This window comes from Coregonus clupeaformis, chromosome 29 (assembly GCF_020615455.1).
Source record: "Coregonus clupeaformis isolate EN_2021a chromosome 29, ASM2061545v1, whole genome shotgun sequence".
Taxonomy (NCBI): Eukaryota; Metazoa; Chordata; class Actinopteri; order Salmoniformes; family Salmonidae; genus Coregonus; species Coregonus clupeaformis.
This window is the reverse complement of record NC_059220.1, coordinates 1,877,342-1,901,130: the sequence shown is the minus strand read 5'-3', so window position 1 is coordinate 1,901,130 and position 23,789 is coordinate 1,877,342. Positions and strand designations below refer to the sequence as shown.

The following is a 23,789-nucleotide window of genomic DNA, read 5'->3' as shown; positions in this document are numbered from 1 at the left end:
GGTCTGCGTAGAGGTCCTGGATGAGACAGATGTTTTTATTAGGTTTTATTTCCTGTCTATTAATTGTCCGCAGCCAATCAGAGCTACAGTAGCCCTATATGCAAACGCACGGCCGCTTTCCCACTCTATATTGCTGTAGAATTTTCACAAATGCCTTAGCATACGTAATTCCCAAACAATCTAAGAATTTATGAAAATGTAAAAATGACCATATATAAGTGCTCGCTTGTCAGAAAATGTTTTTAAAAAGTGTCATATTCTTCCAGGAGGTGGTGTATATGAACAGATTTTAATAAGATTTCATGTTGCTAAAATGCTGTCAGTTCCACTTTTAAATAATGGTTCAATAAAACAATTGAATCCAACTTTATTTACAATGCATATAGTTCGAGTAGCCATCATTAGCTGTTCAGGAGTCTTATGGCTAGGGGGTAGAAGCTGTTAAGAAGCCTTTTGCACATAGACTTGGCACTCCGGTACCGCTTGCCGTGCAGTAGCAGAGAGAACAGTGACTAGGGTGGCTGGAGTCTTTGACAATTTCTAGGGCCTTCCTCTGACACCGCCTGGTATAGAGGTCCTGGATGGCAGGAAGTGATGTACTGGGCCGTACGCACTACCGTCTGTAGCGCCTTGCTGTCGGAGGCCAAGCAGTTGCCATACCAGGCGGTGACGCAATCAGTCAGGATGCTCTCGATGGTGCAGCTGTAGAACTTTTTGAGGATCTGACACTGTGGCCCTGTCCGACGATACCCCCGGACAGGGCCAACCAGGCAGGATATAACCCCACCCACTTTGCCAAATCCAGCTCTCACTCTCTCTCAAGTCAGTAGACTTTTATTGACACGACAAGTTAAATGACGTACATTGTCAAAGTATACATATAAATGGTGGGACCAACAGCAATAAGACATCGATAATAATAGTAGTAGTGGAAATGGGATTACAATTCACAGCAATATTAATAAGAATAACAATAAATGTTTTCCTTTCTCTCTTTGTGTGTGTGTGTGTGTGTGTGTGTGTGTGTGTGTGTGTGTGTGTGTGTGTGTGTGTGTGTGTGTGTGTGTGTGTGTGTGTGTGTGTGTGTGTGTGTGTGTGTGTGTGTGTGTGTGTGTGTGTGTGTGTGTGTGTGTGTGTGTGTAGGCGCTGTATGTCTTGGGGCAGCCCTCTGTGGTAAACCCCTGGTGTCTCTTCTCCTTTCGGGCCCTCAGGGGACACCTGCCCAGGCTGTGGCTATGGAAGCCTTCCAGCAGGCCCTGGCCTCTCGGGACCTGGGCAGGGCTCTGAGCCTGCTGGAGCTCTATGGACAAGGCAGCAGCCAGGAGGGGGTGCTCCGAGACAGGCTACTGGCCTGGGCTGCGCTGGGGGGTGAGTGCTGGGTTCATCGCTCCGTACAGATCTAGGATGAGCTTCCTCTCTCCCAATCCTAACTTTAACCATTAGTGGGGGGGAAAAAATGCTAAACTGACACATCAGATCGGCAGTAGCTGATGCTATTAAAGCGTTGTGACTGCAATCCCCGAGTCACTAGGTGAAAAACCTGTCGATGTGCCCTGAGCAAGGCCTTACCCTAATTGCTTTTCAGAGCGAGGGTGGGGTTGGGGTAGAAACATAGGCTATGTCCCAAATACACCCTATTCCCTATATAGTACACTCCTTTTGACCAGCGCCCAATAGGATTCTGTTCAAAAGTAGTGCACTATAAAAGGAAAAGAGTGGCATTTGGGACGTTGCCACGGCTCTGCTTGAACAAAGTCACATTGTTTATGTTGTGTCTGTTTGGTGATTTTTTTTTTTTATATCTGCTGTGTTGACATTTTGGAGATATGATATTGTTGATATTTTTTTCATTCCTGGTGCCAATCTAGTCAATATTTTTACTTCCTGGTGCAAATCTAGTCAATATTTTTACTTCCTGGTGCCAATCTAGTCAATATTTTTACTTCCTGGTGCCAATCTAGTCAATATTTTGACTTCCTGACACAATCCCTGATTTGTTCTTCCCTCCCTCCAGATGGTGAAGACAGCATAGGCCAGTTGTTCAGAGTACAGGACCCGTGTCTGAGGGCCCGTGTTGCCCTACAGGTCCTGGAGCGCTGGCCCCTGGGATCCTCTCTGGAGCTGCTGGAGTTCTGCCTCAACAACCCCCACATGGAGGCCTCTCTCAGGGGGGAGCTGGAGCTCATGAAGCGGGAGCTGGACATCTATCAACGGGTAACCGGAGTCATTCATCAGAGTTATTACATACTTTATGATCATGTTATTTGAAGCCGATTTAGATAAATGTTATTTGACAATTGAAACGGCAACTGGACATCTACGGATGGGTAAATATTAGAGACACTCTAGATATAATAATGTTATCAATGGGTAATCCTCATGTATTGATTACAGGCTCTGTAAACATGATGTAGCTCAGTTGGTAAAAGTGCCAAGGTCGTGGGCTTAATTCCCGCAGGGAGCACATGCATATCAATGGGTGACCAGAGTGATCAATCAGTTACTAGGGACTTTATAGATGTGCTAATGTTATTTGAAGCCAATCGATGCTTGCGAAAGCAGCCACACAAATAATCAGCCGCACAAAAAGCAGCCAAACAAATAATGTAGCACTTATTTCGGACTTTATTAGTGAGACTTGCGACAGCAAAGTAAATATTATTAATGGGACTTGCGACCAACTTCTGAGTTAAAGCAGTTCTGCATAGAAGAGTGGGCCAGTACAATCTATTTTGGGTCTTAAATGTGGTCAATTTGCACATTATGTTCTGGCCCCCCCCAAACCATCCGCTCCAACAAAAAGTGGCCCGCGGCTGAATTTTGTTGCCTACCCTTGGTGTTTAGAGTGACAAAGTAGCTAGCTAACGTCAGCTAACCGCTAATCTCGGGTCTCGTCATTGAGCAACCCAACTGGAGCTTTTGTCGCATGCAGAGGAGCGCATGGGGCATTGCAGGGAGCGAGGGACAGGCGGAGACAATCAGCTATGGATACTAACGGAGGAAGTTACTGTATTTCCAATTTCGGGTTAAGCAATCGGGCCTGGGTAGGTTAGGGCTTGAATGTCGCTGGCATGGGTAGGGCTGGCGCTAAAATGTCATGCCCATGGAGGACTCTAGATGTAAGTCCCACAATAGTATGAACAACCAGACAGATGGGCCACATCTCAATAGTATGAACAACCAGACAGATGGGCCACATCTCAATAGTATGAACAACCAGACAGATGGGCCATATCTCAATAGTATGAACAACCAGACAGATGGGCCACATCTCAATAGTATAACAACCAGACAGATGGGCCACATCTCAATAGTATGAACAACCAGACAGATGGGCCACATCTCAATAGTATGAACAACCAGACAGATGGGCCACATCTCAATAGTATGAACAACCAGACAGATGGGCCAGTTGGGGAGAAGGGCCTTGGTCAGGGAGGTGACCAAGAACCCGATGGTCACTCTGACAGAGCTCCAGAGTTCATCTGTGGAGATGGGAGAACCTTCCAGAAGGACAATCATCTCTGCAGCACTCCACCAATCAGGCCTTTATGGTAGAGTGGCCTGACGGAAGCCACTCCTCAGTAAAAGGCACATGACAGCCCACTTGGAGTTTGCCAAAAGGCACCTAAAGGACTCTCAGACCATGAGAAACAAGATTCTCTGGTCTGATGGAACCAAGATTGAACTCTTTGGCCTGAATGCCAAGCGTCACGTCTGAAGGAAACCTGGCACCATCCCTACGGTGAAGCATGGTGGTGGCAGCATCATGCTGTGGGGATGTTTTTCAGCGGCAGGGACTGGGAAACTAGTCAGGGTCGAGGGCAAAGGTGAACGGAGCAAAGTACAGAGAGATCCTTGATGAAAACCTGCTCCAGAGCGCTCAGGACCTCAGACTGGGGCTAAGGTTAATCTTCCAACAGGATAATGACCCTAAGCACACAGCCAAGACAACGCAGGAGTGGCTTCGGGACAAGTCTCTGAATGTCCTTGAGTGGCCCAGCCAGAGCTCGGACTTGAACCCGATCAAACATCTCTGGAGAGACCTGAAAATAGCTGTGCAGCAACGCTCCCCATCCAACCTGACAGAGCTTGAGAGGATCTGCAGAGAGGAATGGAAGAAACTCCCCAAATACAGGTGTGCCAAGCTTGTAGCGTCATACCCAAGAAGACTCGATGCTGTAATCGCTGCCAAAGGTGCTTCAACCAAGTACTGAGTAAATGGTCTGAATACTTAGGTCAATGTGATGTTTATGTTTTTTTGTTGTTTTTTTTGCAAACATTTCTAAACCTGTTTTTGCTTTGTCATTATGGGGTATTGTGTGTAGATTGATGAGAAAAAACCCAAATTTAATCAATTTTTAGAAAAAGTCTGTAACCTAACAAAATTTGGAAAAAGTCAAGGGCTCTGAATACTTTCCGAATGCACTGTATGAACAACAAAGAGGTGTGTTGGCCCTGCCCTGGGCATCCACTCAACCTAATGCCAGTCAAGTCAATGGCAATGCAGGCATACGGATAACTAGATTAAACGTTTTACTTCACAGTTCTAAGCTAGGAGGTGTAGATGGTATTCATCCAGCTAGTTTAACTGCATCAACTACATTTTATCTAAAGCTTTAAAGTGATACTTGGGGTTTTTGGCAATGAACTTCAAACTGCACGCAGAGACATAAAAATGGTCTCCACGAGTTCATCTGACTCTGGGGAAGTAGATAAAGGGGCTTTATTGCCAAAATCCTGAAGTATCCCTTTAAAAACAACAGAACATTTGACCACAAAAACTTTGTGTGTATGAAGTCTTATTCTACTGCTTTTCAAATCTAAAATCAGAACACTTCTTCCGCTACCACAAAAATAATTTTGTAAAGAGCTAAAGCAAGTCCCACAATTTTACCTAATGTGAAAATACCATCTAGTTATTATTATAGTTTACAACGCTACTCCTCTTGCACCGTTTAAGCTATAAAAAAAAAAACTACGCAATTTGAACTAAAACGTGCAGACTGATTTGGATTAAGTTGCTTCCATACAACTGTTTGAAACGATTAAACTTATTCCAACATCATCCACTTTCATGGGATTTCTTCAACATTTTAAAGGTTCCATTGTGACACCACGACATGCAACAATGCAACGTTTTGACACAAATCAGCTACTTACATTTTATTTTTTTCACAACAACTTAGGGTATGAAATGTTGGTCTACTTCTCTGCTATTCAAATCTTAAATCAGAACAATTTCTTCTACCAATCTAGAGGTGCAGCTGTTTTAGTAACCGCATCAACTACATTTTCATCTGGGGAAAAATGTAACAACTCCCATTTATGACCACTTTCCCCAAAACTTAGAGCGTAGGAAATCTTTGTCTACTTCTCTGCTCTTTAAATCTGAAATCTGAACACTTCTTCCACTACCACAAAAAATCATTTGTAAAGAGCTGAGGAAAGACACACAATTTTACTTCATGTGAAATGACCATCTACAGCGAGCTCCAAAGTATTGGGACAGTGACACACTTGTTGTTGTTTTGGCTCTGTACTCCAGCACTTTGGATTTGAAATGATACAATGACTATGAGGTTAAAGTGCAGACTGTCATCAGCGCACACATATACCATGCCAGCAGGAGTTTGATTCCACCCCACACCCTTCTGGCACAAACTTTTCTGCCATATTTCCTGTCTTTCTCTCACGGTGTCTATCCACAAAAAAATATATATATATGCAAGGAGTGGGACTGCCTCACTCCTTAAAAAACAAACATTAACTGTTCAAAACATTAACATAACTTTTTTTTCTGGGTCATCCTAGATGTTGAACCTGCAGCCTGCGTTGCCGTGGGTGACCTGGCAGGAGCTGAGGACAGAGTCCAGGAGAGACCCTGAGTCCATGTTTTCTAGGATGTTGGAAGCCAGGGTGAGTCTCAGCACTGTGCTATGAATAGTCTATTTTGTATTTATCCAGGTTATCTATTTTTCAAGAGAGACTTGGTCCAACCAAGACAGCAGCAGGGGTGAACAATGTTTGAGACAAATATCAAACATACTGTATCAACAACTTACAGACATAGACACACCTTAAAACATTTTATGTTTTGACGTAGACACATACATTTCAATTACAAAAACCTACAAGTGTCATAGATTTAAAAAAAAATCTATCATATGTACCACCGCAATCACATTCCTCACTAACATGCGAGTCAACCAACATTTTAAACTCCTCCAAGGAAACAAGATCCTGGAGTTTCAAGCTGGTCTGGAGAGAATTCCAAGACCAAAGAGCTGAGTAACTAAAACACTATTTGCCAATGATCCGTTCTGATTTTAGGAACCGTTAAAAGTAAGTAGGACCATAACTCTTATTTATTTTCTAACCTTATCAAAGAACAATAGAGATAAAGTGGCAGTTTTCCCAAAATGGCTTTATAGATCCTTGTATGCCAATGTTTAAGCCTACGTAGAGTCAACGAAGACCAGTCAACACCACTATAGAGGTCACAGTGGTGTGAAGACCAGCCACCACTATAGAGGTCACAGTGGTGTGAAGACCAGCCACCACCACTATAGAGGTCACAGTGGTGTGAAGACCAGCCACCACCACTATAGAGGTCACAGTGGTGTGAAGACCAGCCACCACTATAGAGGTCACAGTGGTGTGAAGACCAGCCACCACTATAGAGGTCACAGTGGTGTGAAGACCAGCCACCACCACTATAGAGGTCACAGTGGTGTGAAGACCAGCCACCACCACTATAGAGGTCACAGTGGTGTGAAGACCAGCCACCACCACTATAGAGGTCACAGTGGTGTGAAGACCAGCCACCACTATAGAGGTCACAGTGGTGTGAAGACCAGCCACCACTATAGAGGTCACAGTGGTGTGAAGACCAGCCACCACTATAGAGGTCACAGTGGTGTGAAGACCAGCCACCACCACTATAGAGGTCACAGTGGTGTGAAGACCAGCCACCACCACTATAGAGGTCACAGTGGTGTGAAGACCAGCCACCACCACTATAGAGGTCACAGTGGTGTGAAGACCAGCCACCACTATAGAGGTCACAGTGGTGTGAAGACCAGCCACCACCACTATAGAGGTCACAGTGGTGTGAAGACCAGCCACCACTATAGAGGTCACAGTGGTGTGAAGACCAGCCACCACCACTATAGAGGTCACAGTGGTGTGAAGACCAGCCACCACCACTATAGAGGTCACAGTGGTGTGAAGACCAGCCACCACTATAGAGGTCACAGTGGTGTGAAGACCAGTCAACACCACTATAGAGGTCACAGTGGTGTGAAGACCAGCCACCACTATAGAGGTCACAGTGGTGTGTCAGATGCTTTTGGTTGGTAATATACCGAAGAGCTGCATCGTACTGAATCAAGGCCTTCAGGGCTTGAGTTCTGACTATAAATGACATCACTGTAGTCCAAGACAGACAGGAATGTATTATAATAATAATAATATGCCATTTAGCAGACGCTTTTATCCAAAGCGACTTAGTCATGTGTGCATACATTTTTACGTATGGGTGGTCCCGGGGATCGAACCCACTACCCTGGCGTTACAAGCGCCGTGCTCTACCAGCTGAGCTACAGAGGACCAGCTGTTTTCTGCCTTATTGCCGGTAATAAAAACCTGTTCTCAACTTGATCTTCTTTACCAGGTTCTCAACATGATTTAGTGAAGCTCAGCTTCTCCTCCACCCAAACTCCCAGATATTTGTACGTCTTGACTTACGTCCTTCCAAGGTAGTAATGACATGGTTTTCAGAATGTTTAGGATTGGAAAAGACCATGTATATTGTTTTAGAGGAATTTATAACGCTTTTATTGCACCTTTATTTATTTTTTGGTGAACAATTGTTTTTTATTGGGTCTCAAGGGCTCTACAATCATGAATATACAATTACACTTCCCACCCTGTCCCCCAACCCCCCCAAAAAAGTTTTTATCAAATTAAAATAAACAACACGCACTACACTAGAATATACACATCAAAACACCAAGTAAGCATTTTACATCACATCCAACAGTTTAGAGCTTTCTGAGGCGGCTGCGTTCCATGTTCCCAGAGTGCTAGGACTGGGCTTTATTCATATGGGCAGTGGATAACACGCATCATTACGTCCTGAAAGTATGCTAGCCATTTCCTTATGTGAAGGTCATGTGGTGGCAACCAGCGCTGAACAGCACGTTTTTTTTTGGGCAGCAGTCAACCCAGCCAGCCAAACGTTTCGCTGTTTCTCATTCGGCTGCACACCTGTTTCATCGTTAAGCAACAGCATAATTGGTTCAAGGGGTACAGTTTTATCAATAATGTCAGAGAGAATATATACGACACTTTCCTCAAACTCATAAACCTCAGGACAATCCCATATCATATGTTTGTATGTGCCAAGTGTATTGAGGTTACATAGGTCACAGTATGGGCTTTGAGCCTGTTTTGCATGGAATCTTACAAGTGGTGTCCACTACGATCTATGACACAGTTTAAAATGAATTAACTGATGGTTTGGGTTCTTTGAGTGAAATATATTCTCCCAGACATTCTCCCAACCAATATCCTCTTCATCGACATCCAAATATTTACCCATGCTTTAACCATAGAAAGATCTTTCTGCTTTAACCATAGAAAGATCTTTCTGCTTTAACCATAGAAAGATCTTTCTGCTTTAACCATTGGAAGATGAGAATAAATAGCGGACGGAATACCTCTGGACTGGAATGTAAAAATCCACTCCATCACCTTGTGCCTTCCCAAACTTGGCAGGAAGCGCTGACTGTAGTCTAAGATATAGAACCCCATAGACAGGAAGCGCTGACCGTAGTCTAAGATGTAGAACCCCATAGGCAGGAAGCGCTGACCGTAGTCTAAGATATAGAACCCCATAGACAGGAAGCGCTGACCATAGTCTAAGATGTAGAACCCCATAGGCAGGAAGCGCTGACCGTAGTCTTAAGATATAGAACCCCATAGACAGGAAGCGCTGACCGTAGTCTAAGATGTAGAACCCCATAGGCAGGAAGCGCTGACCGTAGTCTAAGATATAGAACCCCATAGACAGGAAGCGCTGACCATAGTCTAAGATGTAGAACCCCATAGGCAGGAAGCGCTGACCATAGTCTAAGATGTAGAACCCCATAGACAGGAAGGATTAAAAGGATCAGAAGATGCTTCCCTTGCTGTCATTGATGTGTCCCCTCATCATCTCTCTGGCAGGAGTTTTCTCTATGTGCAGAGTGGGTGGTGCTGTACTCTGTCTCAGACCACCTCAGACTACAGCTGCAGACTGAACACCTGCTACACCTGCTGGAGAAGGGACAGACTGACAACGCTTTCCAGGTGGGCTTTCATCTGCATCGCAATCAGTCTAAACTGGCTTCCTCCGTATCTTCTCCTTCCTCTCCTCCGTTTCTTCTCCTTCCTCTCCTCTGTTTCTTCTCCTTCCTCTCCTCCGTTTCTTCTCCTTTCTCTCCTCCGTTTCTACTCCTTCCTCTCCTCCGTTTCTACTCCTTCCTCTCCTCCGTTTCTACTCCTTCCTCTCCTCAATTTCTACTCCTTCCTCTCCTCCGTTTCTACTCCTTCCTCTCCTCCGTTTCTACTCCTTCCTCTCCTCCGTTTGTACTCCTTCCTCTCCTCCGTTTCTTCTCCTTCCTCTCCTCCGTTTCTACTCCTTCCTCTCCTCCGTTTGTACTCCTTCCTCTCCTCCGTTTCTTCTCCTTCCTCTCCTCCGTTTCTACTCCTTCCTCTCCTCCGTTTCTTCTCCTTCCTCTCCTCCGTTTCTTCTCCTTCCTCTCCTCCGTTTCTACTCCTTCCTCTCCTCTGTTTCTTCTCCTTCCTCTCCTCCGTTTCTTCTCCTTCCTCTCCTCCGTTTCTACTCCTTCCTCTCCTCCGTTTCTACTCCTTCCTCTCCTCCGTTTCTACTCCTTCCTCTCCTCCGTTTCTACTCCTTCCTCTCCTCCGTTTCTACTCCTTCCTCTCCTCCGTTTCTACTCCTTCCTCTCCTCCGTTTCTACTCCTTCCTCTCCTCCGTTTGTACTCCTTCCTCTCCTCCGTTTCTTCTCCTCCGTTTCTACTCCTTCCTCTCCTCCGTTTCTTCTCCTTCCTCTCCTCCGTTTCTTCTCCTTCCTCTCCTCCGTTTCTACTCCTTCCTCTCCTCCGTTTCTACTCCTTCCTCTCCTCCGTTTCTACTCCTTCCTCTCCTCCGTTTCTACTCCTTCCTCTCCTCCGTTTCTACTCCTTCCTCTCCTCCGTTTCTACTCCTTCCTCTCCTCCGTTTCTTCTCCTTCCTCTCCTCCGTTTCTACTCCTTCCTCTCCTCCGTTTTCTACTCCTTCCTCTCCTCCGTTTCTACTCCTTCCTCTCCTCCGTTTCTACTCCTTCCTCTCCTCCGTTTCTACTCCTTCCTCTCCTCCGTTTCTACTCCTTCCTCTCCTCCGTTTCTTCTCCTTCCTCTCCTCCGTTTCTACTCCTTCCTCTCCTCCGTTTCTTCTCCTTCCTCTCCTCCGTTTCTTCTCCTTCCTCTCCTCCGTTTCTTCTCCTTCCTCTCCTCCGTTTCTTCTCCTTCCTCTCCTCTGTTTCTACTATTGAGATGTGGCCCATCTGTCTGGTTGTTCATACTATTGAGATGTGGCCCATCTGTCTAGTTGTTTATACTATTGAGATGTGGCCCATCTGTCTGGTTGTTCATACTATTGAGATGTGGCCCATCTGTCTGGTTGTTTCTACTATTGAGATGTGGCCCATCTGTCTATGTCATAGACTTTGTGTCTCATTGACTCTCTTCACTGTGATTGGTGCAGCTGCTGGAGGGCCTTTCAGACTTAACCTTGGGTCTAGAGGTGTGTGAGCGCGCTCTGGACCGCCGGCCCGGATTGGCTGCCTGCCACTTCCTGGCTAACTACCTCACTCTGCACTTCCAGAGCCAAGTGTCCCCCGCCCGCCGACGCCACATCAACGACCTTCACCTGGGATCCAAGGTCAGCTGATTCAATTACCTTTATTGTATCTGTGAGCTCTAGTGTTGATAGGTAGCCTAGCGGTTAAGAGCGTTGGACCAGTAACTGAAAGGTCGCTGGTTCGAATCCCAAAGCGTCTGCTAAATGACTAAAATGTAAATGTATTTTGTGTGTTTTTATTGGACAATGGAGAGCAGGGAAGATGGGAGAGCAGGGACGATACGTGTGTCACCAAGGCAGTGGGTTGGATTTGAACCCGACACTGGTAGGTCTGTGTGCTGTAGGTGAGGAACACACAGACCACCAGATAGTGTTTTAAATGAACCCCTCTACTCTCCTCTAACTCTCCTCTTGCAATTCAATTTCAATTTAAGGGCTTTTATTGGCATGGGAAACGTATGTTAACATTGCCAAAGCAAGTGAAGTAGATAACAATAAATATGAACAGTAAACATTACACTCAGAAGTTCCAAAAGAATAAAGACATTTCAAATGTCATATTATGTCTATATACAGTGTTGTAACGATGTGCAAATAGTTAAAGTACAAATGGGAAAATAAATAAACATAAATATGGGTTGTATTTACAATGGTGTTTGTTCTTCACTGGTTGCCCTTTTCTTGTGGCAACAGGTCACAAATCTTGCAGCTGTGATGGCACACTGTGGTATTTCTCCCAGTAGATATGGGAGTTTATCAAAATTGGATTTGTTTTAGAATTCTTTGTGGGTCTGTGTAATCTGAGGGAAATATGTGTCTCTAATATGGTCATACATTTGGCAGGAGGTTAGGAAGTGCAGCTCAGTTTCCACCTCATTTTGTGGGCAGTGTGCACATAGCCTGTCTTCTCTTGAGAGCCAGGTCTGCCTACGGCGGCCTTTCTCAATAGCAAGGCTATGCTCACTAAGTCTGTACATAGTCAAAGCTTTCCTTAAGTTTGAGTCAGTCACAGTGGTCAGGTATTCTGCCACGGTGTACTCTTTGTTTAGGGCCAAATAGCATTCTAGTTTGCTCTTTGATTTTGTTAATTCTTTCCAATATGTCAAGTAATTATCTTTTTTGTTTTCTCATGATTTGGTTGGGTCTAATTGTGTTGCTATCCTGGGGCTCTGTTTGTGTTTGTGAACAGAGCCCCAGGACCAGCTTGCTTAGGGGACTCTTCTCCAAGTTCATCTCTATGTAGGTGAGGGATGTAGCTCAGTTGGTAGAGCATGGCGTTTGCAACGGCAGGGTTGTGAGTTCGATTCCCACGGTGGGCCAGTATGAAAAATAATATATATATATATAATTCTCACTAACTGTAAGTCGCTCTGGATAAGAGCGTCTGCTAAATGACTAAAATGCAAAAATGTAAAATGTACACTGACGATATTTTTGCAGAATTCTGCATGCAGAGTCTCAATTTGGTGTTTGTCCCATTTTGTGAATTCTTGGTTGGTGAGCGGACCCCAGACCTCACAACCATAAAGGGCAATGGGTTCTATAACTGATTCAAGTATTTTTAGCCAGATCCTAATTGGTATGTCGAATTTTATGTTCCTTTTGATGGCATAGAAGGCCCTTCTTGCCTTGTCTCTCAGATCGTTCACAGCTTTGTGGAAGTTACCTGTGGCGCTGATGTTTAGGCCGACATATGTATAGTTTTTTGTGTGCTCTAGGGCAACGGTGTCTAGATGGAATTTGTATTTGTGGTCCTGACAGAATCTGTGCAGAAGATCTAGGTTCTTCTGTAGGCCTTCCTTGGTTGGGGACAGAAACACCAGATCGACATTTGACTTCAGATTCTAGTAGGGTGAGGCCGGGTGCTGCAGACTGTTCTAGTGCCCTCGGTGATATATATGTTGAAGGGGGTGGGGCTTAAGCTGCATCCCTGTCTCACCCCACGCCCCTGTGGAAAGAAATGTGTTTTTTGCCAATTTTAACCGCACACTTGTTGTTTGTGTACATGGATTTTATAATGTCGTATGTTTTTCCCCCAACCCCACTTTCCATCAATTCTCATGCCAAATTGAGTCAAAAGCTTTTTTTTTTCTCCTCTCCTCCCCTCTCCCTCTCCCTCTCCCTCTCCCTCTCTCTCTCCTCTCTCCCTCTTCCTCTCCTCTCCTCTCCCCTCTCTCCCTCTTCCTCTCCTCTCCTCTCCTCTCCTCTCCTCTCCTCTCCTCTCCTCTCCTCTCCTCTCCCTCTCTCTCTCCTCTCCTCTCCTCTCCCTCTCCCTCTCTCTCTCTCCTCTCCCTCTCCCTCTCCTCTCCTCTCCTCTCTCCCTCTCCCTCCTCTCCCTCTCCCTCTCCTCTCCCTCTCCTCTCCCTCTCCCTCTCCCTCTCCTCTCTCCCTCTCCCTCTCCTCTCTCCCTCTCTCCTCTCTCTCTCTCCCCTCTCTCTCTCTCCTCTCCTCTCTCTCCCTCTCCTCTCCTCTCCTCTCTCCCTCTCCCTCCTCTCCTCTCCCTCTCCCTCTCCTCTCCTCTCCTCTCCTCTCTCTCCTCTCCTCTCCTCTCCTCTCCTCTCCTCTCCTCTCCTCTCTCCTCTCCTCTCCTCTCCTCTCCTCTCCTCTCCTCTCCTCTCCCTCTCCTCTCCTCTCCTCTCCTCTCCTCTCCTCTCCTCCTCTCCTCTCCTCTCCTCTCCTCTCCTCTCCTCTCCCTCTCCCTCTCCCTCTCCCTCTCCCTCTCCCTCTCCCTCTCCCTCTCCCTCTCCCTCCCTCCCTCCCTCCCCTCCCCTCCCTCCCCCTCCCCTCCCCCTCTCCTCTCCTCTCTCTCTCCCCCTCTAGGTCCTCCTCACCCTCCCCCCTAGTGCCAGACAGGACTACTTCCCTCTCCTCTCTGAGCCATTATTAATGCTGGAACAGCTCCTGATGAACCTGAAGGTACCATCCCAATTAGTGTTATAGTGTTACTGTATCGTGTTGACATAAATATAAACGCAACATGTAAAGGGTTGGTCCCATGTTTCATGAGCTGAAATAAAAGATCCCAGAGATGTTCCATACGCACAAAAAGCTTATTTCTCTAAAATGTTGTGCAGAAATATGTTTACATCCCTGTTAGTGAGCATTTCTCCTTTGCCAAGATAATCCATCCATCTGAAAGGCGTGGCATATCAAGAAGCTGATTAAACAGCATGATCATTACACAGGTGCACCTTGTGCTGGGGACAATAAAAGGCCACTCTAAAATGTGCAGTTTTGTCACACAACACAATGCCACAGATGTCTCAAGTTTTGAGGGAGCGTTCAATTGGCATGCTGACTGCAGGAATGTCCACCAGAGCTGTTGCTAGAGAATGTAATGTTCATTTCTCTACCATAAGCCGCTTCCAACTGCGTTTTAGAGAATTTGGCAGTACGTTCAACCGGCCTCACAACCGCGTGTAACCACGCCAGCCCAGGACCTCCACATCCGGCTTCTTCACCTGCGGGTTCGTCTGAGACCAGCCACCTGGACAGCTGATGAAACTGTGGATTTGCACAACCGAAGAATCTCTGCACAAACTGTCAGAAACTGTCTCAGGGAAGCTTATCTGCATGCTCGTCGTCCTCACCAGGGTCTTGACCTGACTGCAGTTCGGCGTCGTAACCGACTTCAGTGGGCAAATGCTCACCTTCGATGGCCACTGGCACGCTGGAGAAGTGTGCTCTTCACAGATTAATCCCGGTTTCAACTGTACCGGGCAGATGGCAGACAGCGTCGTGTGGGTGAGCGGTTTGCTGATGTCAACGTTGTGAACAGAGTGCCCCATGGTGGCGGTGGGGTTATGGTATGGGCAGGCATAAGCTACGGACAACGAACACAATTGCATTTTATCAAGGGCAATTTGAATGCACAGAGATACCATGACGAGATCCTGAAGCCCACTGTTGTGCCATTCATCCACCACCATCACCTCATGTTTCAGCATGATAATGTACGGCCCCATGTCGCAATGATCTGTACACAATTCCTGGAAGCTGAATATGTCCCAGTTCTTCCATGGCCTGCATAACCACCAGACATGTCACCCACTGAGCATGTTTGGGATGCTCTGGATCGGAGTGTACGACAGCATGTTCCTATGCGAAGGAGATGTTGCGCTGCATGAGGCAAATGGTGGTCACACCAGATACTGACTGGTTTTCTGATCAAGCCCCTACCTTTTTAAAAAAAGGTATCTGTGACCAACAGATGCATATCTGTATTCCCAGTCATGTAAAACCCATAGATTAGGGCCTAATTTAATTTATTCAATTGACTGATTTCCATATATGAATTAAATTGTTGCATGTTGTATTTATATTTTTGTTCTGTGTGTACATACAGTACCAGTCAACAGTTTGGACACACCTACTCATTCCAGGGTTTTTCTTTATTTTTACTATTTTCTACATTGTAGAATAATAGTGAAGACATCAAAACTATGAACTAACACATATGGAATCATGTAGTAACCAAAAAAGTTGCTCCTATTCAAAGCTGTCATCAAGGCAAAGGGTGGCTATTTGAAGAATTTCAAATATAAAATATATTTTTGATTTGTTTAACAGTTTTCTGGTTACTACACGATTCCATATGTGTTATTTCATAGTTTTGATGTCTTCACTATTATTCTACAATGTTAAAAATTAAGAAAAACCCTTGAATGAGTAGGTGTGTCCAAACTTTTGACTGGTAATGTATATATAATACATTTTTCATATTGTACTATATTAAAATTATTGTGCTAGTTTTGGATTTGACTATTTGTTCAAAATCTATGATTGTAAATTGGTGTTCAATTTCATCTATTAATGCGAGCATCAAATAAACAACTACTACGGTGGACTGGGCTGACATGGCTGTGATTATTAGCGGCACATTGTGGAGTTAATATAATCTGGAGTCTTTTAATCTGTTATCAAAATATTTCAGCGTTTGCTGTCTGCAATTTTATCAATGAAAACTTTGACCTTTTGACCTTTTTTAAAGGTGGACTGGGCTGATTTGGCGGTGAGGACCTTACAGAACCTACTAGTAGGCCAGGAGGATGGCTTCACCACCCAAGACATAGACAGACTGCTCTCCAACTACGCCTGCAAGGCCCTGGACTTCCACTACGCACCCAGGGAGACGTCCCGCTCAGGTCAGTACCAAGCGCTCAAAACACACTGGTGACGCGCGGGGTTGACTCGTAACCCGCTGTCCCCCCGTGGTTATATCCGCGGGTCGGGCGGGTTTAGGGTCATGAAATATTGGGTGGGTTGAATAAAGAGGAAACAATGCATTGAAAATCCACAAATGTATAATTCCTGTGCAATTCATAATATGCAGTGTGTATAGGCTACATTTAAGGTTTTTCTTTCGTAATTTTTATCTGCAGTTAGTGCTTGAGGGCCTAACTGTACGGACGCCAAATACACTCCAAATGCCAAATGATTTTGGGAACTTTACGTCGATCCACTGAGGCAAAAAAGGACAATGTCGGCGTTTTTAATTCAATAAGAGAAAAGCTGTGAAATGGAGAGTTTAAAAGGGAGGTCCAGAACAGTCTAATGTTTGGGAAAGATGTTGTGTGATGATTGTAAGGCGCCACACACACAACCTGTACTCCTCTGGCCTGGTTATGCATCCACCCCAGTTTCTGCAACTGTGGAGGAAGACGGTGTGAAAATATCCAAGCCAGCAGAGTACGGTTCAGGTCGACACGAGAGTGGGAAAAGGGTGTTGTGTCACTTTTTTTATTTTTTTATGCGCACGTTTGTTCTATGGATGTCTCTCCCTGTCTCCTCAGAGGCAGTCAGCGGTCTACACAACCAGTCATATTGTAAGTCAAATTGTACTATGGCTACGTGATTGTCCAATCTCTCAAGTTGTGCCTTTTGAGTTGTGGTGATGCGTGGTAAACGTTCTGGTACAGAAACGGTTGCCGTGCGTCATCCAAGTGGGTGCTGCTGCTCATTGGTGGTGGATGAAGTGAAATTCCCTTCTTACTATGTGAAGTGCTTTGAGTACCTTTGGTTGGTTTTATATAAAGGCTTTATATAAATATCCAATATTATTAAGTAAAGTACATTTTCCTTTGTCTCAACACTACCTTGCTCTATCACACAGTGTTGGGGTTAACAAGTACTCTGATTACTTTTTTTGTGGTAACGAGTAACCTAACGCGTTTTTAGTTTTTCAATTTAATTAATCAGTTACTTAGTTAATTTTACAATATTATTTCCCTTTTTTCCTTTGTTGGCGCAAAAATAAAAAATGAAAATCCCTAGGCTACTCTTGTCGCACTCTTCCTGTTTCTGCACGAACGTTGTGGCGGGTAGTTAGCATGGTAGCTAGCAAGATGGCAGCGACAATATCGTGGAAGTATTCGCGTTACTTTGAATTGGTAGAAGAACAGGACAGATGTTACCTTGAATCTTGACTGACGCTACTTGCAGGATTTTCATCGGGCTCAGTCTAGTGCCCCGTGTATTGTCTGGTAATAAAGCAGGTGATCAAGTTTGTCTCAGTTGTTAATAGTTGACATTACTCCAGCTCCGTTTTCACCATTTAATATAAAGGAAAGGTCAATTAGACAAGGTGATAGTATCGTTTGACGTAGAATCTCTCCGCCCAGTTCGTATCAGTGTGTAAAACCGATTGGTAGACAGTTGTCCTTGTATTTGAGCTTTCCTATTAAAGAGCCTAGTTGGTTTTATACAAGGGGTATCAGAAGTATTCACCTCGTTGAATTTTTTCACATTTTTGTTGTTACAAAGTGTGATTGAAATAGATTTAATTGTGTTATTTTTTTTGTCATTGATCTACACAAAATACTCCATAATGTCAAAGTGAAAAGAAAATTCGGCAATTTTTTTACAAATTAATAAAAATGTAATAACTAAAATATAGTTGTTTCATACGTATTGACCCCAATACATACATCTGTAAGGTCCCTCAGTTAAGTATTGGACATCAAGCACAGATTCAACTACATAGACCAGGTAGCTTTTTGTAAGCCTCGTGAAGAAGGGCTGTGATTGGTAGATGGGTAACAATAACAAATCAGACATTGAATCTCTTTAAGCATGGTCAGGCACGGTTAATAATGATGCTGTGGGTGATGTATTAAACCACCCAGACACATCAAAGATACAGTCGTCCTTCTGAACTGAGATGCAGGGCAGGAAGGAAACTGCTCTGGGATGTCACCATGAGGCCATTGGTGATTTTAAAACCGCTAGAGTTCAATGGCTGATGGGAGAAACTGAGGATGGATCAACAACATTGTAGTGACTCTACAATAATGACCTAAATGACAGAGGGAAAAGGAGAATACAAAATGTACAGAATATTCCAGAACATGCGTCCTGTATGCAACAAGGCGCTACAATAATACTGCAAAAAAACACACACGGCTTGAATGCAAACTTAAATGATGGCTCCCGGGTGGGGCGGGCGGTCTAAGGCAGCGCATCGCAGTGCTAGTAGGCTTCACTACAGACCCGGGTTCAACCGGCCGTGATCGGGAGTCCCATAGGGCGGCGCACAATTGGCCCAGCGTCGTCCGGGTTACGGGAGGGTTTGGCTGGGGGGGCTTTATTTATTTATTTATTTATTTTTTTAAATCTTGTTTTATCTTTTACCCCAATTTCGTGGAATCCAATTGGTAGTTACAGTCTTGTCACATTGCTGCAACCCCCGTATGGACTCGGGAGAGGCGGCGAAGGTCGAGAGCCGTGCGCCCTCCGAAACACGACCCAACCGAGCTGCGCTGCTTCTTGACACAGTGCCCGCTTAACCCGGAAGCCAGCGGCACCAATGTGTCGGAGGAAACACTGTACACCCGGCCCGCCACAGGAGTCGCTAGTGCGCGATGGGACAAGAACATCCCCGCCGGCCATTCCCTCCCCTAACCTGGATGACGCTGGGCCAATTGTGCGCCGCCCCATGGGTCTCCCGGTCGCGGCCGGCTACGACAGAGCCTGGACTCGAACTGTGATGCAGTGCCACTCGGGAGGCCCACTGGCCAGGGGGGGCTTTACAAGTAGGCAGTCAATTTGTTCTTAACTGACTTGCCTAGTTACCTAAAGGTTAAATAAATAAAATAAAATAAACTTGAATGCAAAGCCTTATGTTTGGGGCAAATACAACACATCACATCACTGAGTAACTTCCTCCTTATTTTCAAGCATGGTGGTGGCTGCATCATGGAATGCTTGACATCAGCAAAGTCTGGGGAGTTTTTCAGGATAAAAATTAATTGGATGGAGCTAAGCACAGGCAAAATCCTAGAGGAAAACCTGCTTCAGTCTGCTTTACACCAGACACTGGGAGAGGAATTCACCTTTCAGCAGGACAATAACCTACAACAAAAGGCCAAATCTCCACTGGAGTTGCTTACCAAGAAGTCAGTGAATGTTCCTGAGTGGCCGAGTTACAGTTTTGATTAAATCTACTTGGAAATCTATGGCAAGACTTGAAAATTGCTGTCTAGCTATCATCACCAACACCTTGACAGAGCTTGAAACATTTTGAAAATAATAATGGTCAAATATTGGACAATCCAGGTGTGCAAAGCTCTTAGAGACTTACCCAGAAAGACTCACAGCTGTAATGGCTGCCAAAGGTGATTCTAACATGTATTGACTCAAAAGATGTCCCTGTAGATCATTTAAAATAATAAATGACCGTTAAATCAATTTTAATCCCACTTTGTAACACAATAAAATGTGAACAAATCCAAGAGGGGTGAATACTTATGTGTAAATCATTCAATAATATCATTTATTTTAAGTATTGTAAGGGAGATATTGCATCATTATTACTTGAGTTGGTATAGCCCAGAGTTATAGATTAGGGAGTTATAGATTAGGCTATGCAAGCCATTCTAATGACCAACACGCCCAAGGTATCTTCAGAGGGTTTTCTGTTTTTGTTAACGCAAAAGTAATGTAACGTGTTACTTTCCATAGTAACGTAACAAGTTACTTTTGAAAGTAACGTTCCCCAACACTGAATTCACACGTTTGGACTATTAGATATATGTACTTTTGACACTTTATCACCTTTTGATTTTGAGATCATTTTTGATCTGAATTTGAAGAACTTTTTTTTGCAAAATATACAACGTTAAAACTTAAACCTCTCTCTCTCTCTCTCTGTCCCCAGATTCTGTGATCAGTCTCCAGGATGACCAGTGTCCAGCCCAGGACAGCTGTCCATCTACCCCCTCTAGGATGGAGACACCTCCACTTACTGCAGGTCAGAGATCATTATACTCTATTCTAGTCAATTATATCTTTCTAGTCTATTATCTTTCTGTCTATACTCTTTCTAGTCTATATACTTTTCTAGTCTAATTATACTCTATTCTAGTCTAATTATACTCTATTCTAGTCTAATTATACTCTATTCTAGTCTAATTATACTCTATTCTAGTCTAGTATACGCTATTCTATTATAGTCTAGTATACTCTAATCAAATCAAGTTTTATTTATACAGCACATTTCAGACATGGAATGCAACGCAATGTGCTTCACAGGAAGCTAATAAAAAACATTGAAAATAAAACATTTTCCAAACAGCAAACATAAGATACAAAAACTAAATAATTAAAAAAACTGAACGACTGAAAAGCACCCTAAGGAAAAGCAAAGCTAAAAAGATGCGTTTTTAATATCTCTTTTAAATATGTCCACAGTTTCGGCCCCCTTCAAGTTCTCTGGCAGGCTATTCCAGAGGCTGGGGGCATAGTAACTAAAGGCTTCCTCACCATGCATCTTGGTCCTGGGCTTTATTATACTCTATTATACTCTATTCTAGTTTATTATACTCTATTCTAGTCTATTATACTCGATTATACTCTATTATACTCTATTCTAGTTTATTATACTATATTATACTCTATTATACTCTATTCTAGTTTATTATACTCTATTATACTCTATTATACTCTATTCTAGTTTATTATACTCTATTATACTCTATTATACTCTATTATACTCTATTATACTCTATTCTAGTTTATTATACTCTATTATACTCTATTATACTTTGTTCTACTGTATTATACTCTATTCTAGTCTATTATACTCATATTATATTATACTCTATTCTAGTCTATTATACTCATATTATATTATACTCTATTCTAGTGTATTATGCTCTATTATATTCTAGTTTATTCTACTCAATTATATTGTAGTTTATTATACTATATTCTAGGCTATTATACTTTATTCTAGTTTATTATACTCTATTATAGTTTATTATACTATATTCTAGTTTATTATACTCTATTCTAGTTTATTATACTCTATTCTAGTCTATTATACTCTATTCTAGTCTATTATACTCTATTCTAGTCTATTATACTCTATTCTAGTCTATTATACTCTATTCTAGTTTATTATACTCTATTCTAGTTTATTATACTCTATTCTAGTCTATTATACTCTATTCTAGTTTATTCTACTCAATTATATTGTAGTTTATTATACTCTATTCTAGGCTATTATACTCTATTCTAGTCTATTATACTCTATTCTAGTTTATTCTACTCAATTATATTGTAGTTTATTATACTCTATTCTAGTCTATTCTAGTCTATTATACTCTATTTTAGTCTATTATACTCTATTCTAGTCTATTATACTCTATTCTAGTCTATACTCTATTCTAGTCTATTATACTCTATTCTGGTTTATTATACTCTATTCTAGTCTATTATACTCTATTCTAGTCTGTGCAATCTTTCGAATGTTTGATCTTGTTTTATTGCACGTGGTCACTGTGTCAAGATGTACTACAGTACCCATAATGCTCTGTACGGCACATCCGATTTTACAGAATACATTGTGAAGCTAACGTAACGTTGTGCCGTCTCCTAACTCCAGGCAGTACCCCCTTGCACACCTCGTCCTCCAGCAGTTCCCTGGACAGAGGGTCGACCAGCAGGAGAATCCAGCGCTCCCCGGCCCAGTTCCAGCCCCCAGACAGCGCCCCGGTTCGTAAGGACTGGGTCCCAGACACCCAGCAGCATGTCTGCATGGTCTGCCAGCGAGAACGCTTCACCATGGTGAGAATAAGACCCCCTGTGAAAGGCTCGAGTCTGGTCCCCTGTAGCTCAGTTGGTAGAATGTGACGCTTGCAACGCCAAGGTAGTGGGTTCGATTCCCGGGACCGCCCATATGTCAAATGTATGCATGCGTGACTATAAATCGCTATAATTATAAACTATAAATATATATTATTTTTATAATAGTGGAATGGCTAAATCTCTCAGTTGAAGTAAGCCACTTGATGAATGTGAGTGGTAGACACTAAATGGCTCCTACGTAGAGAAAATGGTTTTCTTGCAAACAGATTAAGGCTACTCAATGGCTTTTTTTAGTACCGGAATAGACTTAATCTGTGTTGGGTGAAATATCATATTGTCCTCCTCAGTTCAACAGGCGTCACCACTGCAGGAGGTGTGGTCGTCTGGTGTGCCATGCCTGCTCCGGCCACAAGATGGCGGTAGAGGGCTGCACTGAAGAGGAGAAGGAAGTGCGTGTGTGTGACCAGTGCTACATCTACTTCCATCCAGAGTAAGACCCTCAGACCCATTACTGTCGAACTACACACTGCTTTATTCGCTGCGCTGTGTCACAGGCTCTGTATATTTGATCCAAGGTAACGTCGTTGATTTCTATTTTTGTTTGTGTTGTCACAGTTCTGATGACGAGCTGGAGCACGCTGAAGGTAAAGGTGCTATCATATTGTCTGTATGACATTTCTTCCAAAGGGTACTGACTCTTCAGCTACTTTAGTGTTTAGGTTTATTTGACATGGGGACACATTGATGAACATTCTATAAATGTCCCAGATTTAACTAGCCGGTTAGCTAATCACAATTTGTAGTCCTTGGATAGTGTGTGACTCTCTCTTCCCCCCTCTCCCCCTCTCTCTCTCTCCCCCTCCCCCTTTCTCTCCCTCTCTCTCTCTATCTTCCTCCCCTTTCTCTCCCCTCCCCCTCTCTCTTCCTCCCTCTCCCCTCTCCCCCTCCCTTCTCTCTCTCTCTTCCTCCCTCTCCCCTCCCCCCTCTCTCTCTCTCTCTCTCTCTCTCTCTCGTTCTCTCTCTCCCCGTCCTCCTCCCTGTCCCCCACTCCCCCTGACCCAGTTGCAGGAGGTCCCGTGTCTACAGAGGGAGTGTTAGATGGGATGCTTCACCTGCCAGAGGTCACTCACCGTCAGTTTCACCTCAGCACCAATCCTACAGACAACCTGCAGCTACAGACAGAGTTCTACTATGAACAGGCCAGTTATATTATAGCTTTGTCATTATGGGGTATTGTGTGTAGATTGATGAGGGAAAACATTTAATTTAATACATTTTAGAATAAGGCTGTAACTTAACAAAATGTGGAAAAAGTGAAGGGGTCTGAATACTTTCCGAACGCACTGTGTGTTATAACTACAGACAGAATTCAACTATGAACAGGTCAGTTATAAACTACAGACAACAAGAACACCAAGGTAACCTGTCTAAATGACTATCGCCCCCGTAGCACTCACATCTGTAGCCATGAAGTGCTTTGAAAGGCTGGTCATGACTCACATCAACACCATTGTCCCAGAAACCCTAGACCCACTCCAATTCGCATACCGCCCCAACAGATCCACGGATGACGCAATCTCTATTGCGCTCCACACTGCCCTTTCCCACCTGGACAAAAGGAACACCTAAGTGAGAATGCTATTAATTGACTACAGCTCAGCGTTCAACACCATAGTGCCCTCAAAGCTCATCACTAAGCTAAGGACCCTGGGACTGAACACCTCCCTCTGCAACTGGATCCTGGACTTCCTGACGGGCCGCCCTCAGGTGGTAAGGGTAGGTAACAACACATCTG

General features: G+C 43.9%; 1 protein-coding gene across 1 annotated transcript in view; it reads left to right on the top strand.

Annotated features, from left to right (window-relative positions):
* zfyve26 (zinc finger, FYVE domain containing 26) overlaps positions 1-23,789 on the top strand; it is a 97,805-nt gene that overhangs the window by 44,241 nt on the left and 29,775 nt on the right. The window contains exons 21-32 of the mRNA XM_045209066.1: positions 1,144-1,368; positions 2,015-2,214; positions 5,815-5,919; positions 9,232-9,354; positions 10,814-10,990; positions 13,730-13,825; positions 15,900-16,053; positions 20,064-20,156; positions 21,792-21,973; positions 22,342-22,484; positions 22,610-22,638; positions 23,057-23,193. Coding sequence (XP_045065001.1) covers positions 1,144-1,368; positions 2,015-2,214; positions 5,815-5,919; positions 9,232-9,354; positions 10,814-10,990; positions 13,730-13,825; positions 15,900-16,053; positions 20,064-20,156; positions 21,792-21,973; positions 22,342-22,484; positions 22,610-22,638; positions 23,057-23,193 — 1,664 coding nt within the window. The remainder of the gene's footprint in view (positions 1-1,143; positions 1,369-2,014; positions 2,215-5,814; positions 5,920-9,231; positions 9,355-10,813; positions 10,991-13,729; positions 13,826-15,899; positions 16,054-20,063; positions 20,157-21,791; positions 21,974-22,341; positions 22,485-22,609; positions 22,639-23,056; positions 23,194-23,789) is intronic.